Source organism: Hesperophylax consimilis, chromosome 7 (genome assembly GCF_061612785.1).
Source record: "Hesperophylax consimilis isolate HC1 chromosome 7, BYU_Hcon_1.0, whole genome shotgun sequence".
In the NCBI taxonomy this organism is placed as follows: Eukaryota; Metazoa; Arthropoda; class Insecta; order Trichoptera; family Limnephilidae; genus Hesperophylax; species Hesperophylax consimilis.
In genome coordinates, this window is record NC_142842.1 from 19,309,569 (window position 1) to 19,327,101 (window position 17,533).

At 35.2% G+C, this 17,533-nt stretch overlaps 3 protein-coding genes across 4 annotated transcripts in view; 2 read left to right on the plus strand and 1 right to left on the minus strand.

Moving 5' to 3' along the window:
- Positions 1-5,886, plus strand: part of PMP34 (Peroxisomal Membrane Protein 34) — a 73,865-nt gene extending 67,979 nt beyond the window's left edge. The window contains exons 4-5 of the mRNA XM_089633282.1: positions 903-1,154; positions 1,916-5,886. Of these exons, the coding sequence (XP_089489408.1) occupies positions 903-1,154; positions 1,916-2,152 (489 nt within the window). The 3' untranslated portion in view covers positions 2,153-5,886. The remainder of the gene's footprint in view (positions 1-902; positions 1,155-1,915) is intronic.
- A 5,021-nt stretch (positions 5,887-10,907) lies between these two features.
- On the plus strand, positions 10,908-15,336 carry LOC149422428 (uncharacterized). Its single transcript, XM_089633286.1, has 2 exons — positions 10,908-11,341; positions 12,711-15,336. Exons 1-2 carry the CDS (start codon positions 11,215-11,217, stop codon positions 12,926-12,928), a joined length of 345 nt encoding a protein of 114 aa, XP_089489412.1. The 5' UTR covers positions 10,908-11,214; the 3' UTR covers positions 12,929-15,336.
- A 131-nt stretch (positions 15,337-15,467) lies between these two features.
- Nup160 (nuclear pore complex protein Nup160) overlaps positions 15,468-17,533 on the minus strand; it is a 43,138-nt gene continuing 41,072 nt past the window's right edge. For both annotated transcript variants that reach the window (XM_089633285.1, XM_089633283.1), the window contains exons 25-26: positions 17,318-17,533; positions 15,468-15,793 (exon numbers count right to left, since the gene is read on the minus strand). In XM_089633285.1, coding sequence (XP_089489411.1) covers positions 15,704-15,793; positions 17,318-17,533 — 306 coding nt within the window. In that variant the 3' untranslated portion in view covers positions 15,468-15,703. The remainder of the gene's footprint in view (positions 15,794-17,317) is intronic.

Consider the following 17,533-nt stretch of genomic DNA (forward strand, 5'->3'; position numbering starts at 1 on the left):
GAGTCCTCCTTCTAGTAAGAGCCCAAACTCGCGTATCCCTTGTAGCCAAAAGGTTAAAACATTATTTTATTTTTTTCGACATTTATTTAAAAATATTTTAGATGTTTCAATTAAATACTGGAAGTAGAACACATCTTGGGCTTTGAAATGATCGAGTATTTTTTTGATGGGTCTTTTTACAAGTCCAGAAAAAAATAAAGTGTCAGGCCTATAAAAACTGCTTTATAGTTGGTTCAAAATCTCCTACTTACGAACCCCTTTTCGGTTATGGTTTTATTGTATAATGTTGCAAATTAAGTTCTTTAGGAAATGATTGTAAAAAATTTAAGTATGTTTTTTTTTGCATAAATCAAAATCGCAATCTTGATAAGGAGTGTTATTGTTAGCGGCCCGATTCCAAATGTTACATGACGTGGTGCAAATTATTGTGCCTTAATATTATTTGATTAATGGCATAACAATCCTAGTAAAAATGAAAATCGCTTATTGTTATTTAAGATTAATAAGACAAGTGAGTATGTTTCTCTTTGCCAGTTCTGAAAATCAGGTTTTTTCGGTGATCTTGGTGTTTGGGTGCGCGTACCCCTTCAAGCAATCTAACGTACCCCTGGGGGTACGCATACTAATTGGGAACCACTGACCTTCAGATTTTCAATTCTACTCCTTTATCATCAATCATCATCTATTTCTTCCTCATTGGAGCCTGGGAAATTTACATTTAGGACTCAGCCTGCCCAAGCCAAAAGGGCGTAAGAGACAATGCATTACTTTTCAAGAATTTTTTTTTTACTGTTTATAAGAAATTTCTAGAAAACGGCCTATAGTTACCTACCGTCTTTTGATATGAAATAGTTATAATAGTTTCCTATTAAAGTAAGTAATTTAACTAACCCAATGTTTAGATGACCGGTACCCCCTACGACAACCTGCTGGACGGCCTGCGCCACGTGGCCAAGCATGAGGGCGCCAAGGGTCTCTGGGCGGGCGCAGCCCCTTCGCTCCTGTTGGTGGCCAACCCCGCCATGCAGTTCATGGTGTACGAGGCGCTCAAGCGGCGTCTCGCCCCCTCCGGCCGGCAGATGTCCGCCCTCGTCTCGCTGTTCGTGGGCGCCTCAGCTAAAGCGGTGGCCACTGTGCTCACTTATCCACTTCAGGTAAGACTATAATGTATTCTTTATAATGGCCTTCGGTGGTGCAGCTATATGAACATAGATAAGTATTGTGTTGACTGTATCTAGTTTCTGATTTCACTTTGGTCAGGTTCTTGGTGGTGCCGCTATATGAACATAGATAATCGTTATGTTGACTGTATCTAGTTTCTGATTTCACTTCGGTCAGGCCCTCGGTGGGGCCACTATATGTTACATAGTTTTTTATATTTTTTTTCATAATGATGGCAAAATATCCATCCTTTCCTGAAACATTTTCATTACTCTTTACTTTATTATTGCTTTAAATCATAAATAACCATGTACAAAGATACGATTTTTCAGCTATTGTGTAAATTGCATTCTTTTCTTGAATCCCCCATTCTTTTTAACCATTATTCATGTAAAAAATGTCATAATTATTCATTTATATATTGAAATAGGATCAGAATTCACTGTGAAAAAGTGGACCCATCATAAATATACTAAAATTGACATGATCATTCTAAAAAGTCATGATTTTTTTTATTAAATGTGACATGTTTATATTATTTATTTATTAATAATGTAAGATTTAATTAGTGTTTAATATAATTATATAATAAATTACCAATAATAAAAAATCAAGAAAAGTAATTAAAAATATATTATTTATGTAAGGTGTTTATTTTACGTTACCAAATAAAACAGAATTGTTTATGTTATGTCGTTGTTTTTTCTCTTCACTTTCTTTCTATTTTGTCATAAATGTGTTTATTTATTTACAGGTAGCCCAGGCCCGCCTCCGCCATCGGGGAGCCCAAGGTCCTGGCAAGGGCGGAGCTGCCTCGCTCCTTCTGGCCCTCATCAAGCAGAAGGGCTTCCTTGGCCTGTTCCGGGGGCTCGAGGCCAAGCTGCTGCAGACTGTGCTCACCGCCGCCCTGATGTTTGCCACCTACGAGAAGATTGCTCGCTTCGTCTTCTCTCTCTTGCAGCGCCACAATAAGACCCTGATCAAGCATTAGACAATTTTCTTCATGCCACCTATATTATCTTCCTTCTTACACGTCTTTCAAGAAAATGAAAAGGATAAAACACATCCGGATCTCATTGGAAACATTGAATGTTTCTAATCAAACGCATGTAGAAATTGAAGAATGTGCTCATATTTGCCATCTGTGAGAAGATTGCTCGCTTTGTGTTCTCCCTCTTACAGCAACAGTAAGATCTTCATCAAGCGTTAGACTCAGTATAAGACCGTCTTGAATCATCGACAGAGAATGTTCATCATGCTAAATACAATAATTATCTTCCTTCTCACACATCTTGTATTAAAATGAAAAGATAAAAAACACCAGAATATTGAATATTTCTTATCAAATACTCATAGAAAGTGAAGAACATACAAGAGTTTTATGGAATAATATTGTCTTGATTTATCCACTTGAACGATGGACATTTCCCTGTGTTTTTCGGGTGGTTTTTGATTTAATTAATATCATACCTCTAAATATTAATAAGGAAAAATATGAACTGCTTAGTGCGGTTTTAAAACCAATGAATCCACCTTCATTTCACCGTTCATCCCATAATTGTTAAACTTATAATTCATAAAATCACCTACCTAAATTTGGGTAATCTCTCACGTGTTCTATGTGCTTTCTCATTGCATTATGTTTTCCTTTTGTATTGCAAAATCGTTCCGTTCAATCATTTATTTAGATCACGCCCAACATGTACACCATTGACATTTGTCACGTGAGAAAGGGTCGCTTCGTTCGTCGTTTTACGACTCGTTTTTGAGTTCAACAGCTCGGCTGTGGAACGATTTTCCAGCCTCTGTGTTTCCTCCCTCCCACAACATGGGTTTCTTCAAGACCCATGTTCACTCCTTCCTCTCCTCAAAAAGATCCTCCAGACAGCATCCCCAGAGATGACACAGTGAAAAAAGTGATTCAGATCATTTTGTAAGACAGTAAGGATATATTATTTAAGGATATCATGATAATATTTTTCCTCTCACAAATAAAAAAGGATTCAATAACCTCAATTTTAATTTGGAGACTCAAATAAATTTAGTTTTCCTGTATTATTTGTTCAGAGCACTGGTCATCACCGTTCCACGCGGTCTCGGCAACCCTTTCGAGCACATAATACAGCAGGCGTGGAGTGCGTGCAAACCATCATCAAACAGGACGACCGTTATCATCACGTATTTTATTTTAAAGCAGATCTTCTCATTTTATTTTAACAAACAATAATTTGCTGAAATAAGATCAATAAATTAATTTGAATAATTGTAATTAAAGATGTACAAATAATTCAGAATCTGATAATAATAATTATTATTATAAACCATACATAAATATATCAAATACCAAGGATTAGTTACCTTAGATTATATTAATTTAATTTGCATGGTTCTTGGGTCCCTGGTTCACATAAAAATAACATTTTGGCGTTCCAGGAATTTTCATATCGTCTATGTAAAATCAATAATTTCAAAATGTTTTGTAAGCACTTAAGTTGTACAGAACAAGTCACATTGATTGGTACTTTCAAATATTGAAATTGATGATTGTACTTGGTTAAAGTCAATATTGTGAATGACCCATTCCCAGTACATAAGCAAGCAAGAGCGCGTATATCCCTGGATAGTATTTTGTCCTTCCTGAACATTTTTACAAATGCTTCTTCCGCGGTTTTGGACTTCGACACCGAAACCGACCAATTCTATAATATTTAAATCATAAGCAGGATCCTGCAAAAATATTTTTATTGTGTTTTTAAAAAAAAACATTGGGTATTTTGGGAGCACTGATTTTTTTATCGTTCTTTAAAAATATTTAGTTTTCTTTAGACAAATGTATCTTACAGCATGAATGGTACTTTATTTACTGACTTATGTTCGGTCAATTTCGTCACAGTGTGATATTGGACTTTGTAACTTTCCTTGTTGGTTTTATTTTTTGGCCAATAATATTCTGTTGAAATCGTTATAAATTCTTATTACCGTAGATAAAACTGTTGTGATAAACTTTGTGTTGTGTGTGTTTTTTCTGTTATTATAATATAGACTAATTTATGTTGGCATTTTGGTGAAAATTGTCTCGAGGTCTTTTTACTAAAATCGGTGATTTAAAAAAATTATTATAATTAAAATATTGAATTCTTCAAAAATTATAATGCTAAATTTTGCATTAAAAAAAACATTATGGCCAGTAATATTGGATAGGGATTTGATTTGATTGTTTTTTAAGTTTACTTTAAAGATTGTACCCACTACTTATTATTTATCTTAGATATTTATAGCAATTTATTGTAAAATAATATTTTATTATATCTAGTTAGAAGTGTATACATAATTAAAAGGTCACAGTTGGTGGTTGATATAATATTTTAACATAAATTTAGGGGGTATTTCACCACCTCTGGATATAAAGTGTTGATCAACTACTTGTCAAGTAACTTCAATCTTAGACAATGGGATAAAACAGACATTTACTTGACGGGTAGCGTTACTCAGCGGTAGTGAAGCAGATAATATAGCTGCTCGATGAGTAGTGCAATATTATATTATTATTGACAATTGACAGTTACTGAGATGTGGTGAAATACCCCCTTCCAATACTGAAGTCTCACCTCTGTGTTTTATTGTAAATCTATTAAATTAACTATAAAGTTGAATTCATCATCTCTCCTGTATTCATACACTGATGTAAAAGTTCTCATGAAACCAATACATAATATTTCCACAATAGATAAAATTATTTATTTAAGGAAAAAAGAATCGGGCAGTTCTTTATTTAATGATTACTAGACTTCGATTTTTTTTATTTCACATTATCTCATGACGTTCCAATAAATGCATTCTGCTTTACTCGCTATTTCCTATTGCACTCGAGTAGAGGGTGAGAATACAGAAATGGACAATTAGGTAAGTTTAGTGGACAATATTGCTCAATATTAATAAGATTAGTGTTACCGGGCCTCCTAGCAATAAACACGTCGATAAAGTCAGTAACTTGTCATCATCCAGCAATTAAGCAGATTAAGGCCCTTTATCCACAGGGATACGCAAGTATCTGATACTTATGTTGTGTACTTACAGCACAAACAACTTGTCGCGCAAAGTTGAATTCTCGAAACGTTATAACTAGAATGAACAACCAAACAGTTTTGCTGTAGCTGTCATTTTGATATCATGTCATTCTTTGTTGACTGTTTTGTTCCTAGCATTGATCTACAGCCCACGCATTGTTACAAAATGTCCGATATAAGTGACGCCATGTTTAAAGTCTCGACGGCGCGATTGGTGATAACCTGACCCAGCCGGTCACGTTAATGAAATTTTGGCAATTGCGTACGAACCTCCTCGCAGATGTATAGTGGCAGCCACCAATATACTTGAATCGTCAAGTATCAGATACTTGCCTATCCCTATGAATGAAGGAACTTAGTTGACACAAACAATTTTTTCATTGGCGATATGCAGACATAATTGATAAAACCTTTATCGATATGTTCGTCCTAGGAGGCTAAAACCGCTTTAGTTGTAGATTAAAAAAATACCATTGAAGTAAACATTTTTATTTTTATATGATTAAATTCTGGTCCTGAAAATGTGATTTCTATGCTTGCAATAAACGATACTTTATTGTATCTGTATGCTAGTTGATAAGTGGTTTTGTATTATTTATTCCATAATATGTATGTAAAATAGATTTTTTATATCAAATAAACATATAGTAATGTTAAATCTATTTATTCCGATGAGTGCAACTCAATGATTCCTGTTCCTTCTTAAATCCCTCCCCTCCTGCTTAAAAGAATCCAAAGATTTGAAATATAATAATACTGATTCTCAAATATTTACCGCAATCTTAATATTTGCCTTCAAACAAAGTTTAATTTGTAACAAATACGCTAATTGCGAGAAATTTGTGTTTGTTTTTCACACATTTGACGAAATCACGGAAATGAAAATTAATAAAATATTTTTGGAATTCCTTTATGAGACAGGATCTACGTCATTTTACGGCTATTGATGTTTGCAAAAAATGTCTCAAGTCACACACATAAAAAATAATTTTACAGCAAAATACCTTCCCAATATTGACTCCACAGCTTCATCCACATGACCAGTTTAGTCATCATCGCATCTGGTTCCCACCGTATCATCAAGCAACATTTTCTGCTTACTGTGGTGGTAGTATATTTTATCCATCAAATATTTTCAGGTTATTCGTGACCCGGAATGTTTCGTTGCCCCTATTCTTATTTTGAACCTTTTGTAATCCAGTTCTTCTGGAAAGCAAAGTTATTTTTTAATTTAAAACAACTCAATTACTGTTAAACAATCAGATATGAGTGCATTAACATAATGCTGCCTGCCATTAAATAATAATAATAATATTAATGGATTAGAGTTAAAAAATTGTATCTCCATAAATCGTAACACTGAGAAAACTTCAAATAAGTTTACAAAATCAGTATTTGGTTCTATATTATTATAATATCTGTATCTGATGTAAAAACAATATTATGGCATTGACTTTAGTTTAGCATTAAGGTTAAACGTAATTTTAGGTTAACTAAACGTAAGGTTAGTTATAAATTTACGCATTCATAGATGCCGTAAATTTAATTATTTTATGAAAATACGCTTTTTGCAAGTTATGCTTTAAAATATTAAGAGAAATTATTTGTTTGCGCCTGCACATAAACCATATGAATATGAATAAATAGTTTGTCCATCTAAAATATCAATTCTTTCATGAAAGGCATACAAATACAATATTGTATCGGTGATTCAATCCAATATTGTATTCGATCACTTCAACCACTGCCATCTTTAGCTGTGCTGTAGAAAATGAACTGACAGTTAAAGAGACGTGTTTTCGGACTTCTTAGACTGGGTTTACGTAGTGCAAGAAGTCCGAAAACAGGTCTCTTTAATTGTCGGTTCATTTTCTACAGCACGGCCTGTATTAATAAAGATTTTATTTATTAATTTTTATTTAAGGTTATTAACCTTTTGAACGCGTTAATTTGCTCCGTTTTATCTATACCCGTACGCGGTACATATTGTCAAATACCTATGCACGCAATTAAATGTCAAATTATAGCATTCTGGCATGATTTATTGGACTATATAGACAGAACAGATTACTCTCCACAATATGAAAACAAATCCTCGTGTGTCAACACTCTTAGATTTAAAAAAAACAAAAACGTAAAATTTCACACAAAGACGTACCGTATCTTTTGAATGTGGTCCCGCCATTCACTCGGCGTGTGTGTACTTAGGCCACTGCGTTGATAGACACAAGTGGGACACCATAATTACTTATCATTTTTAGCTATGAAAATTTGTGAATGACATACTAGTACTAACGCCATCCGTTGACAAAAATGTAAACTAAAGGACTAAATGGCGCGAAGAGGCGCACTTGATTATCGATCTTTTTTTATGAAATACAATTTTATTTTTGAGAAATTCTTGTAGATGTCAGCATCGTGATAGGTCTACGAATGTCCAAGTGAGCAAGAAATACATTTATGACGAAAGAGCGCTGGAATATCGGCCGTCAAAGTTTCCGTATCAACTGTTGATACAGCCGCGTGTGAGTATAGACTTTTTGCCGTAACAACAGTTGATACGGCCGCGTGCAATGAGTTAACAAAATCATATGCGCTACCCGACTCACTAGACAATATCTGTTCTGAGCCGGGTAGGTAGATGGAGGTGCTTCAACGCATCGGTGATCTCCTTCAACGTAATATCTGTATACTTTGTCGAATTATTTGTCTACAGAAAAAGTTAGGGCACCTATACACAAAGCTAGGCTTTATCTGCTATGCTACAGACAGGTCTTCTCCATTACTTTTTCCAAAGAGAAGATAATGAAATTTTAAAGAAAATCTGTAATTATTAAAGTCAATAAAACTTCGGTACAAGCCAAACCCGGTCGGCATCTAAAATTTGAATACATAAATACAGAGGCGGATTTGCAGTCTTGGCCGCCCTAGGCCCCAGACCATGCAGCCGCCCCTTTCTCAGTACCCATCATATTTACCAGGAGTATCCAAACTTTTCAGTAAGTTCCTAGGGTCAAAACCGTTTTAATTTTCCTGCCATTATCATTCATGGTTCATGGGGTGAGATTTGTCCAGGTCTTGGCTGCGGATACGTCTGCCCACCTGCTGCGTTGTGGGCCGGATCGAGAGAGACTGGGTGAGGGAGGCCTTTTGACCTTTCCAGCCGGACTATCTTGACCCATCGCCTTGCACCGCAGTTGGAGGGATTTATTCATACGTATGTCACTCCTGGACACACTAATCCCCAGATTCCTACCCACCCCTCATACATTTTCCTTTTCAGAACTTCCTATCCTTCCCTTCCTTAAAAAGACCCTCCACACAGCATCACCTAAGATGACATAGGTCGTGAGGGAAAATATTTTCCTCAAAGCCTCCTGTGTGGAATTAATGTAAAAAAATACGCTTGCTAAATTCGCTAGTTCAATTACTGTATAATTGTCGATTGTCGCAGGCCGGATTGATGACATTGGCGGGCCGTTGTTTGGAGACCCCTGATATAGACTATAGACTACAAAATGAATTTACTTTATTGACAACTTTTATCGAAATCGATTCAGAAATTTAGTTAACTATAATAGCTGCTAGTTTGTAATACTTTCTAAGGTTTCAAGGATTTGAATAAAACATTTAAAACAGTTTTAGGTTTAATTTATTTAACTAGTTTCAGGTATATTCTCATACAATAATATATAAGTGTTTCACAGTTACAATTAGGGTTGCCAGATACGGGCTGGATAAAAAGTTATTATTAAGTCTCCAAACAAATAAAAGAAATCAGCACCTCTTTTAAATAAAAATCAACTAAAGGTACATATTCGAATATAATAACTAAACATAAAATAGAAATTAAAACGTTGGTAAAAAAATTTACGTAAAGCATTATCTAACATAAAAAAAAACGGAACTCAAAACAAAAATCTGGCAGTTACAATTCTCGTCTGCACTTAAGTGCAGCAAAATCATTAATTAGATCTTCGCAATCCAATTTCCTTAAAAAATCTGCTTCTATGTTAAGCAAAGCAAGATTGTTCAGCCTTTGCTCCGCCATTGTTGTGCGTAAATAATTTTTTACACGTCGTAAACAAGAAAATGATCGTTCTCCAGAACAGTTAGGGAGTAGGTACACACACACATTCGAAGAGCAATATCCACGTTTGGATAAATGGTTTGAAGATCTTCAGTTCGTAACCATTTTAACAAACTGACAGCATTGTTTCGATCCTTATTTTTCAAACTGCAGTGAGCACGAAAATGGAGACATTCTTCTGAAAAATTGGCTTCTAAATCACTAGAATAAATCATTTGCAATGATTTTGCCTTTTCTTCGACTTCAGACGGGCTTAGTTTTGTCAATTGAGTAATAAAATTAAATTTATTATAAAGTGATTTGTAAGCACCTAGTCGTTTTTTTAGTTCTGCTGATAAGGAATCGATTATTACTAAAAAAGTAGCGATTCTGAAATTTTCGCGGCCGTTTTTTGTTGCATCTCTTCACCTGTATTATTCTCGCCAGGAAGTAGCTTAGGCTTTCGATTGCGTCGAAAATCTCTTTCATATTCCTGTAAAAAGGACAGTTTTTTGGCTTGGTTTTCGAAATCATCGAAATTATCTCGCATTTCGCCAATAAAATGTATAAGTACCTCATACAGTTCTACGACAATGGTGATGTCAATTTCCACACTCTAAAGTTTTTTACTTGTGGCGTTAATACGATTCAGTAAAAATCCCCAAAACACAGTCATGATGGCCGTTTCAAAGCGTTCCAGTTTCAAACGAATACCTCTTGCTTCACATATAACGGATTTCTTCTGTTCTGTGTCATTTTCGATCGAGACTAACGCTTTATGGATTTCATGCCACGATTCGCGTAAACTTTTGCATGCATCTGCACGAGCTGACCAACGAGTCGTTGATAGACTTTTGACGGTGAAATTGGCTTGTAGGAGTTCCCAACGCTGAGTTGATGCTGCAAAAAAATTATACAGCTCTTGGAGTAGAGAAAAGAACGAACAAGCCTCCTGGCTGCTTTCAGCTGCACACTCACCTACTAAATTGAGCGAGTGTGCTGAACAGGGAACATACTCGGCAAGGGGAGAAAATTCCTTTATTTTAGCTTGTAGGCCGTTGTATATGCCTGACATATTTCGGTATATCGCTCGCCGTACATTCCAAATTGGAAAGTATGGCGAGCGATATGCTGAAATACGCCATCCCACGCATATTATAGCTCTGTGTGTGAACACGCTATTATGCATAACAATACCTAACGCGGTTCAGTCACTAGCGCAACTGAATCACGGTAGGGATTGGAAATAGGGCTAAAATAAATTAATAATTAATGTGGCGAGGGCGGCTGCGGGGCGTGGGGGCGCGCTGTGTGCTGTGTGTGAACACGCTTTTGCATATCGCTATTTCGTACGTAGAATATTTAGGTACTTAGGAAGTAATTTCTTGTTATCATCTGTGACTTTTTTGTCACGATTGGCCGCCCCTAATATCTGGCCGCCCTAGGCCCGGGCCTACATAGGCCTAAGGGCAAATCCGCCTCTGCATAAATAGCCGTGTGTGTAAATATAATTTCTATTGATCTCGGCCTCAAACAATCCAGTGTTGGCCGCAGAGGGCACAGGTTAAAATGATTGTCATTATTTTTTATAACTGTTATTTTAGCGGCCATAGTCGTGGCATTGTGTCGGAGGATAACATGTAACACAAGTGACCTCAAAACTTATTATTATTGAACAAAGCAGACTTCATAATTTTATATTGCGTTCAATTTGATTTTAAATAACACAGGTGCATATTTATTTACGTGAAATAAATGTCTTACTTCTCGGTAAAAAGAAAATTATATTGTGATTCTAAATTTTTATGTGATTTCTCATTAAATATATTGTGATTGTAAATTTTTATGTGATTTAACATATGTATGTGTCAACAATTTATTCGTAGTACATATTGCTATCTAAAATAGATAAACAAAATGTCAAGCAGTATTGCTAGTAATAATGTATCTATAGACGGTGAATTCAATGATACTACATCCAGTTTAACACACTTATTTGAAGATGAAAGCTTGTGGGAATCTGACGGCGGTAGTGACAGCGAAGGTTTGTTTTTCACGCTTTAGCCATTACATAGTTAGAAACATGCATATTGCCTCGGTAGGGAAAGATACTGTTACATATACAGGGTGTATATCGGCACGTACCCGACAAACTTTAACCAGCTATTCCTTAGCATATTTGGAGTAAAAAATCTTATAGGCACTTTGCTGTCCGGTAACGTTTTTTTTTAATAAAAAATTTACTATTCATATTTTCACCACATGTCACCACTGTTTTATCCTTTGTCAAAGTTTGAAAACCCATCTGGTAAATATTTTATTCGAATTCCGTTGAATAATGCATGTGTGTACCTATATTGGCGCTCTTTTACAATCACAACGAAATGGCACGGCACCATTCGTCTCATTTTTAACTATTATTATTTAGTGTGTGCGAAAGAGCGAAGACGCTTTTTGACATACTTGCTTATAACAGCTGTTGAACACGAAACGCAATGCCAATGACAGTGATACTGTAGTGTGGAAATTATAATTTTTTTTGTTTTTAATTGAAAAAAAAATGCTACCGGACAGCAAAGTGCCCATAACATTTTTTACTCCAAATGTGCTAAGGAATAGCTGGTTAAAGTTTGTCGGGTTAGTGCCGATACACCCTGCATATATTAATTATTATTTTTAATATTTGGTTTAAAAACCATTAACCAAAGAAAAAAATATTTTATTTTTGAGATGAACCCTGTTATTCGCCTTTGCAGTTAGTTCACTTACAAAACACCGATCATCTAAGTCCACAGTCATTTAAAAAAGGGATGCAAAGCGTTGAGGAATCTTGCCAACTTGGCCAAGTATTTTGGATGATAAACTGCTAAAAATGATTGATATGTATTATACTAAGAATTCCTTTGAATTTTTTTTTTGATTGACAGATTATCCATCACAAAATTTACAGTCATCATTTTAGACACTCTCCATTCATTTTTTTTTCTAAGGGTCAGTTGTTTCACAGAGTTTAAACAATTCATTAAATTTCCAAGTTCTGTAAAGGTTCTAGTCAAGTTCTATTACTATATCATTATTGGCCAGTTGTTTCAAATAACAGAGTTAATAAAAGAACTTGAATAGAACTTCCACAGAAGTTGAAAATTAACTTTGAAGTTTGATGAACTTCCAATAGGTATTAATTCCATAAGCCATTCCCGTACTGTCTTTCCAAATCCGTAGAAACAAGTAAGGAACGTCCGAGAAAGAGATGGTACGATCAAGTGAATTAAATACTTGAGTCGGGTCATGTCAAGAGTCAGGAGTATGAATGTAAATAAAGCAAGGAGTGTTTGCGTTGTGTGATGGAAGATCCTCTCTGCCTACGATGATATGTCTTTGCGTTCCATTTAGCATAATTTATGATGTTCCAGACTATCCGTGGTCCCGTTTCAAGGGTAACCAGTCCAGCTTCCTGGTGCTGGTTATCTTGGTGGGGCTGGGGGCGCTAGCAGGGGCGCTGCTGGCGGGGCTGGCAGGACGCAGACATATGCACCACCTCGCCCCCTTCCTCATTCTAATCATCACCCCCACCGTTCTACTCCTAGTCATGAAGGACAACTTCATCACCACTAATAATGTGTACGAGTAGTCATTATTTTAACACGAGGTTGATGTTCGTACTGTTAAAGATATTCTGAATATACAATGACTTTTAACCTCTCAGGTATTTTAAGGTTTTTGACTTCTTTCATTTTAAAATATCGCTGTTTTTGAAGGAATTCCAAAATGAAATACTGTTTTTGAAAATAGATGAAAGACTCTTTCAGATTTTAATATTACATATGAACATCCTTTTAGAATTTTGATTTGATAATAGTTTTAATTAAATTAAGACAGTATGAGGTTACTCTTGTAGGGTTTTAACTAGTACGGGATATGTAAATGATATTGAACACAGCAAAGGCAAATTCTTAATTTTTTTGTTCAGTATTCATAATTCCACCAAGGCCGCGCTACACGGAGCGGCAGCAGCCATCTTGTTGTGAATGGAGCCGTCAGTGAAACCACTTGATCTTGGTTTGTGCAGTATCCAATAACTAACCAATCATCAGTTGTCATGAGGTGATGCAAACACACAAAAATAATAAAAGCGATCCTAATAATGTTAGGGAATCCCAATGCTTAGGGAGTTCCAGTTGGGTGTTGGGACTCGGGACTGTTATAACGACACAGGCAACGGGCCAACGAGCCAACAGTTACTTTACTTGCCACCACAGAATCGGCGCTACATATCTGATAGGAAAATCCATATGAAATCCATTTAGTAGGAAGGCACATAACAAAAAGACCATTACAAATCATGCATAATATACTCGGCGTCACAAAAACCGCACCTATTGCAAAATCTTACGAGACAATAAAGCGGTTATTTCTTTCGGATGTGCAGCGTCGTCGCCCTGATCCACGCCTCCGGATGAAGCCACTAATCTTTTAAAACCGTAGGAAAACCCGTTGAACGGCAAAACGGCTTAAGTTTATTTGCCGAGCAACATCACACTGTTGCATCCCTGATTGCAGTAGTGCCCCAACTTGAGCGGCTTATAATCTACATGTTCATAGATGGCGTTAAATAATTTATTTTATTAAAATACGCTTTTTGCCATGTACGGATGATTCAATCTGTACGGATGATTAAGTGGAATTGTATGCCTTTCTTGGGTTAGTTGGGTTTTTTACGGACAAAACTATTTATTCATATTCATATATTGCGTAAGTACGAGCGTAAACAAATAATTTGTCTTAATATTGAAAAGCAATACCTTGTTTTTTCTTTAAAGCAATAACACGTAGATTATAACGAGCGTCGCGTTTTAACCTTAAAGGGTTGTTTTCTAGCGCAAATTATTCACGTGTGTCCTCTTCAACGTTCGGATAGTGAATGACCCATAAACTACTTAAACTGCTCCTTTTAAAGCCCAGGAAGATGACACAAGTTGTGGCACCTGTAAAGAGTATATGCACAACTTTTTAACTTCCCATACTCGGAAAATTTGTATCATTTTTGATGTGAAACTATTGTCTGATAATAGGTCGTAAAATGTACTACTTTCAATTGAAATTAACATTGTTTGGTTTAGATGTATTGGCTCGGGGAAACTTACGGTTGAAACTTATTTAAGAAGATGTGTGATTTTTGTAATGTTTTTTGTATGTAAAATTCACAAAGTCTGTCAACCTTTTTGTTTATTTGGCACCAAGAGCGCTAAAAGCAATAGGTACACAGTCAGATGACTGCATTGTGTTGACTAATGTTCGTGTGTAGGTATGCAACTATTGATGCAAATTTTCATCAATTGCTGTTGGATTTTGACAGCATCTACACATTATTTACAACTGCAAGTTATATTTTGAAAAAGTGCTAGTTCTAAATGCACAAAGATAAATCTTGTTACATGAAATTACTTATAAATAAAATATGTAAATGCAGAACACTTTTTCACATCCAAGTTCATGTGAAAGCGTTTGTATGTACATACATAGTTATTCAACTTCGAGTTTTGTGCTAATATGCATTTCAATTATTAAAAAAAAGTTTTCTAAAAATTTGATGATTTATCACATTTTGTAACAATAATATATCAATTCAAACTTTCCTCGATCATCAAGAAGAAATCAGTTTCAAAAATAAACTCTCAATAATAGACACAAAACATTAAGATAAATTGTAGAAATGTATTATATATTTGTACAGCGCCCTTGAGGTGATTTTGCACAAAAACGGCGCTATATAAATATTATTATTATTTTTATTATAAATAATATATGTATGTACATTGTGCAAGATTTATTTTCGTAAAAATCAAATTTTCGTGCGCGGACAAAAATAAATTCCAAATTTCGAATTAAAAAACCATTTAGTATGAAAGAAATTTCTGGGGAAATTTTTTTAACTACGCATTTTTTCGGCTTATCGGGATTCAAATTAACGGGGTTCTACTGTACACATATACACTTTATTTATGTATGCAAATTTCAAATAAACTCATTCAATATTGATCTGTATAATTTATTTTTGTTCAATAGCGCCCTACTGGTATTAAATGCCGCATTATATTATAATACGTAATTATTTTACTTTATGCATAAAATTCAAGTGCCAATGAGATATGGACAGTAAAATTAATCATATTAGGTACTAAATGCCTGGATATACAAATCAAATTTGCACATCTCGTTTCGTTAGTTTGTGCTTCAAAAAAGCTATTTGTTTTGAAAATGATTTCTTAATGATGAAATAACGACAACATAAAACATTTGAAGAAGTTTTTAAAACTGTATTAAATGGATTCATACAAAAATATTGGATTTATAATAGAGAAACACAATAATATTAATAATAACTTATACGGGTAAATGAGGACGATCAATTGGCCTGAATTTCTTTGATGTTTTTCCAAGCCATTTGAACTTTCTGGCAGTGGACAGTTATTAGATCTTCTAATTCCTTGTGGCACTGAAATAAGAAAAAAAATTATAGAGTTAATGTTATAAAACAACACTTCGTAAAATGTGGCCTTACAATGGGGTAAAGCTACATTTTTCTTTTCTTTCCATTTTTTAGTCTGTAAACTAAACTAATCTATATTATAGACAAGTTTTTGTGGCAGGCAGAGTGACTTTTTTTTTACAAATGTAGTTTTATACCGAGATTAATCAAATTTTGCACACTTGACCATCGAAACAGGAGGAAGGTGTCTGTTTACTTGAAAATCACCCCCATCCTCTTTTCCCAACCCTTAAAGAAGAATTTCTATATTTATATATTTTTGTTTTGTGTTTAACGTTTATTAGAAAAAAATCTTACTTCATTACAGAAAATATGTTACAATATGCACAGTAATCATTTCACATAGTGTTATACACAAGATTTTACCACCATAATAAAGCTACGCTTGTGTATAAATATGTGCGGGATGTGTTTTTAGTTTCATTATTTATTTGTTAAAGTATTCAGTTTATATTTTCAGTGTGTATTAGGATAAAATTAATTTTTTTTATTTATATTTTTGATACTATTCTGGTAGTGTATTAAAAACATTTAAAGAAATAATGTTTGTCTGATTTTTCTACTACTTTTTTAAATGGTGCAGTTTTATTTATAATGTTATCTTTGTAAATTTGTAATGTTGCATGATAGAAGTATAATGTTTTTTTTCTGACTTTAAATTCTTTAAACAGAAGTTCTGATGAGTATGTATTTGGTTTAAGTAAAATTGTTTTTAATTTTAATTTTTGTGCAACGTAATGTGTGTTTTTTAAGTTCCACCTCCCTGTAATGCCATACATATTGTATTATTGATTGGCAAAAGGCAAAGTACGTCACTTTGAGTGACTCTTTATTTAGGATATGTCTTAGACATCTAAAGATGTGTGATAGTTTCCTCACTAACAGGTGTAAAAATTTCTTAGTGAAAATTTTTTAGTGAAATTTTTACGCCTGATTTTGAAAAACTCTGCATAAAGCCCGGGTAACTCCGGGACTTCAGCTAGTAAATAAATATAGTAAATATGATCACCAAATCATTTTAAGATTCCATAGTTTCCAAAGACTGCGATAGGCAGTCCGTGTGGAAAGAATGCCGGATGACAGGACACGAGGACCTCTCCAACCAGACTCTCGACTCATCACCTTCCTCCACGGTGCAATTCATACAACCATCACTCCTGGACACCCCCAATCCTACCACTCTTCATACACGTTTCCTTCTCAGAACTTTTTTTCCTTTTTTTTCTAACCAAACTGGATAATACTCAGTTTTGTAAGAAAAATTCTGAGTAAAAATATTTTTAAAAAAGTTACCCAGGGCCTATTTGTGTGGAGTGAATATTATGTTAAGTGACCAGGTCTGTATAGCCAGGTAATCTACTTTCCCTCTCGGGCAACACATCTCGCCTCTTAATAGGGACTTTACCTTCTTGCCTTACGATGGACAATGGTTTTAAAATGCGACAGGAGGTTTATAGTAACAAAGCATACCTGTGCATAGACAGCGTCCCCCAGACTGGCCTGGTACTCTAACTCCTTCATGAGTGTGTCGATGGCGTGTAGCGGGGTGGAGAGGGTTCGCGGGGCCTGGCGCGAGGGCAGGGGAAGGGGGGCGCAGGCCCCCAGGGCCTCCACTGCAACCCCCGCCGCCTCCAACAGCCGCCCGTACTGAGTCAGCAGGCGGATAAGGGAGGAGGCGTCTGTTTC

Excerpts from the sequence above, each read along its gene's own strand:
- LOC149422428 (XM_089633286.1), top strand. The coding sequence starts at position 11,215 with ATGTCAAGCAGTATTGCTAGTAATAATGTATCTATAGACGGTGAATTC. Across the intron at positions 11,342-12,710 it reads CGGCGGTAGTGACAGCGAAG|ACTATCCGTGGTCCCGTTTC; the intron begins GTTTGTTTTTCA and ends ATGATGTTCCAG.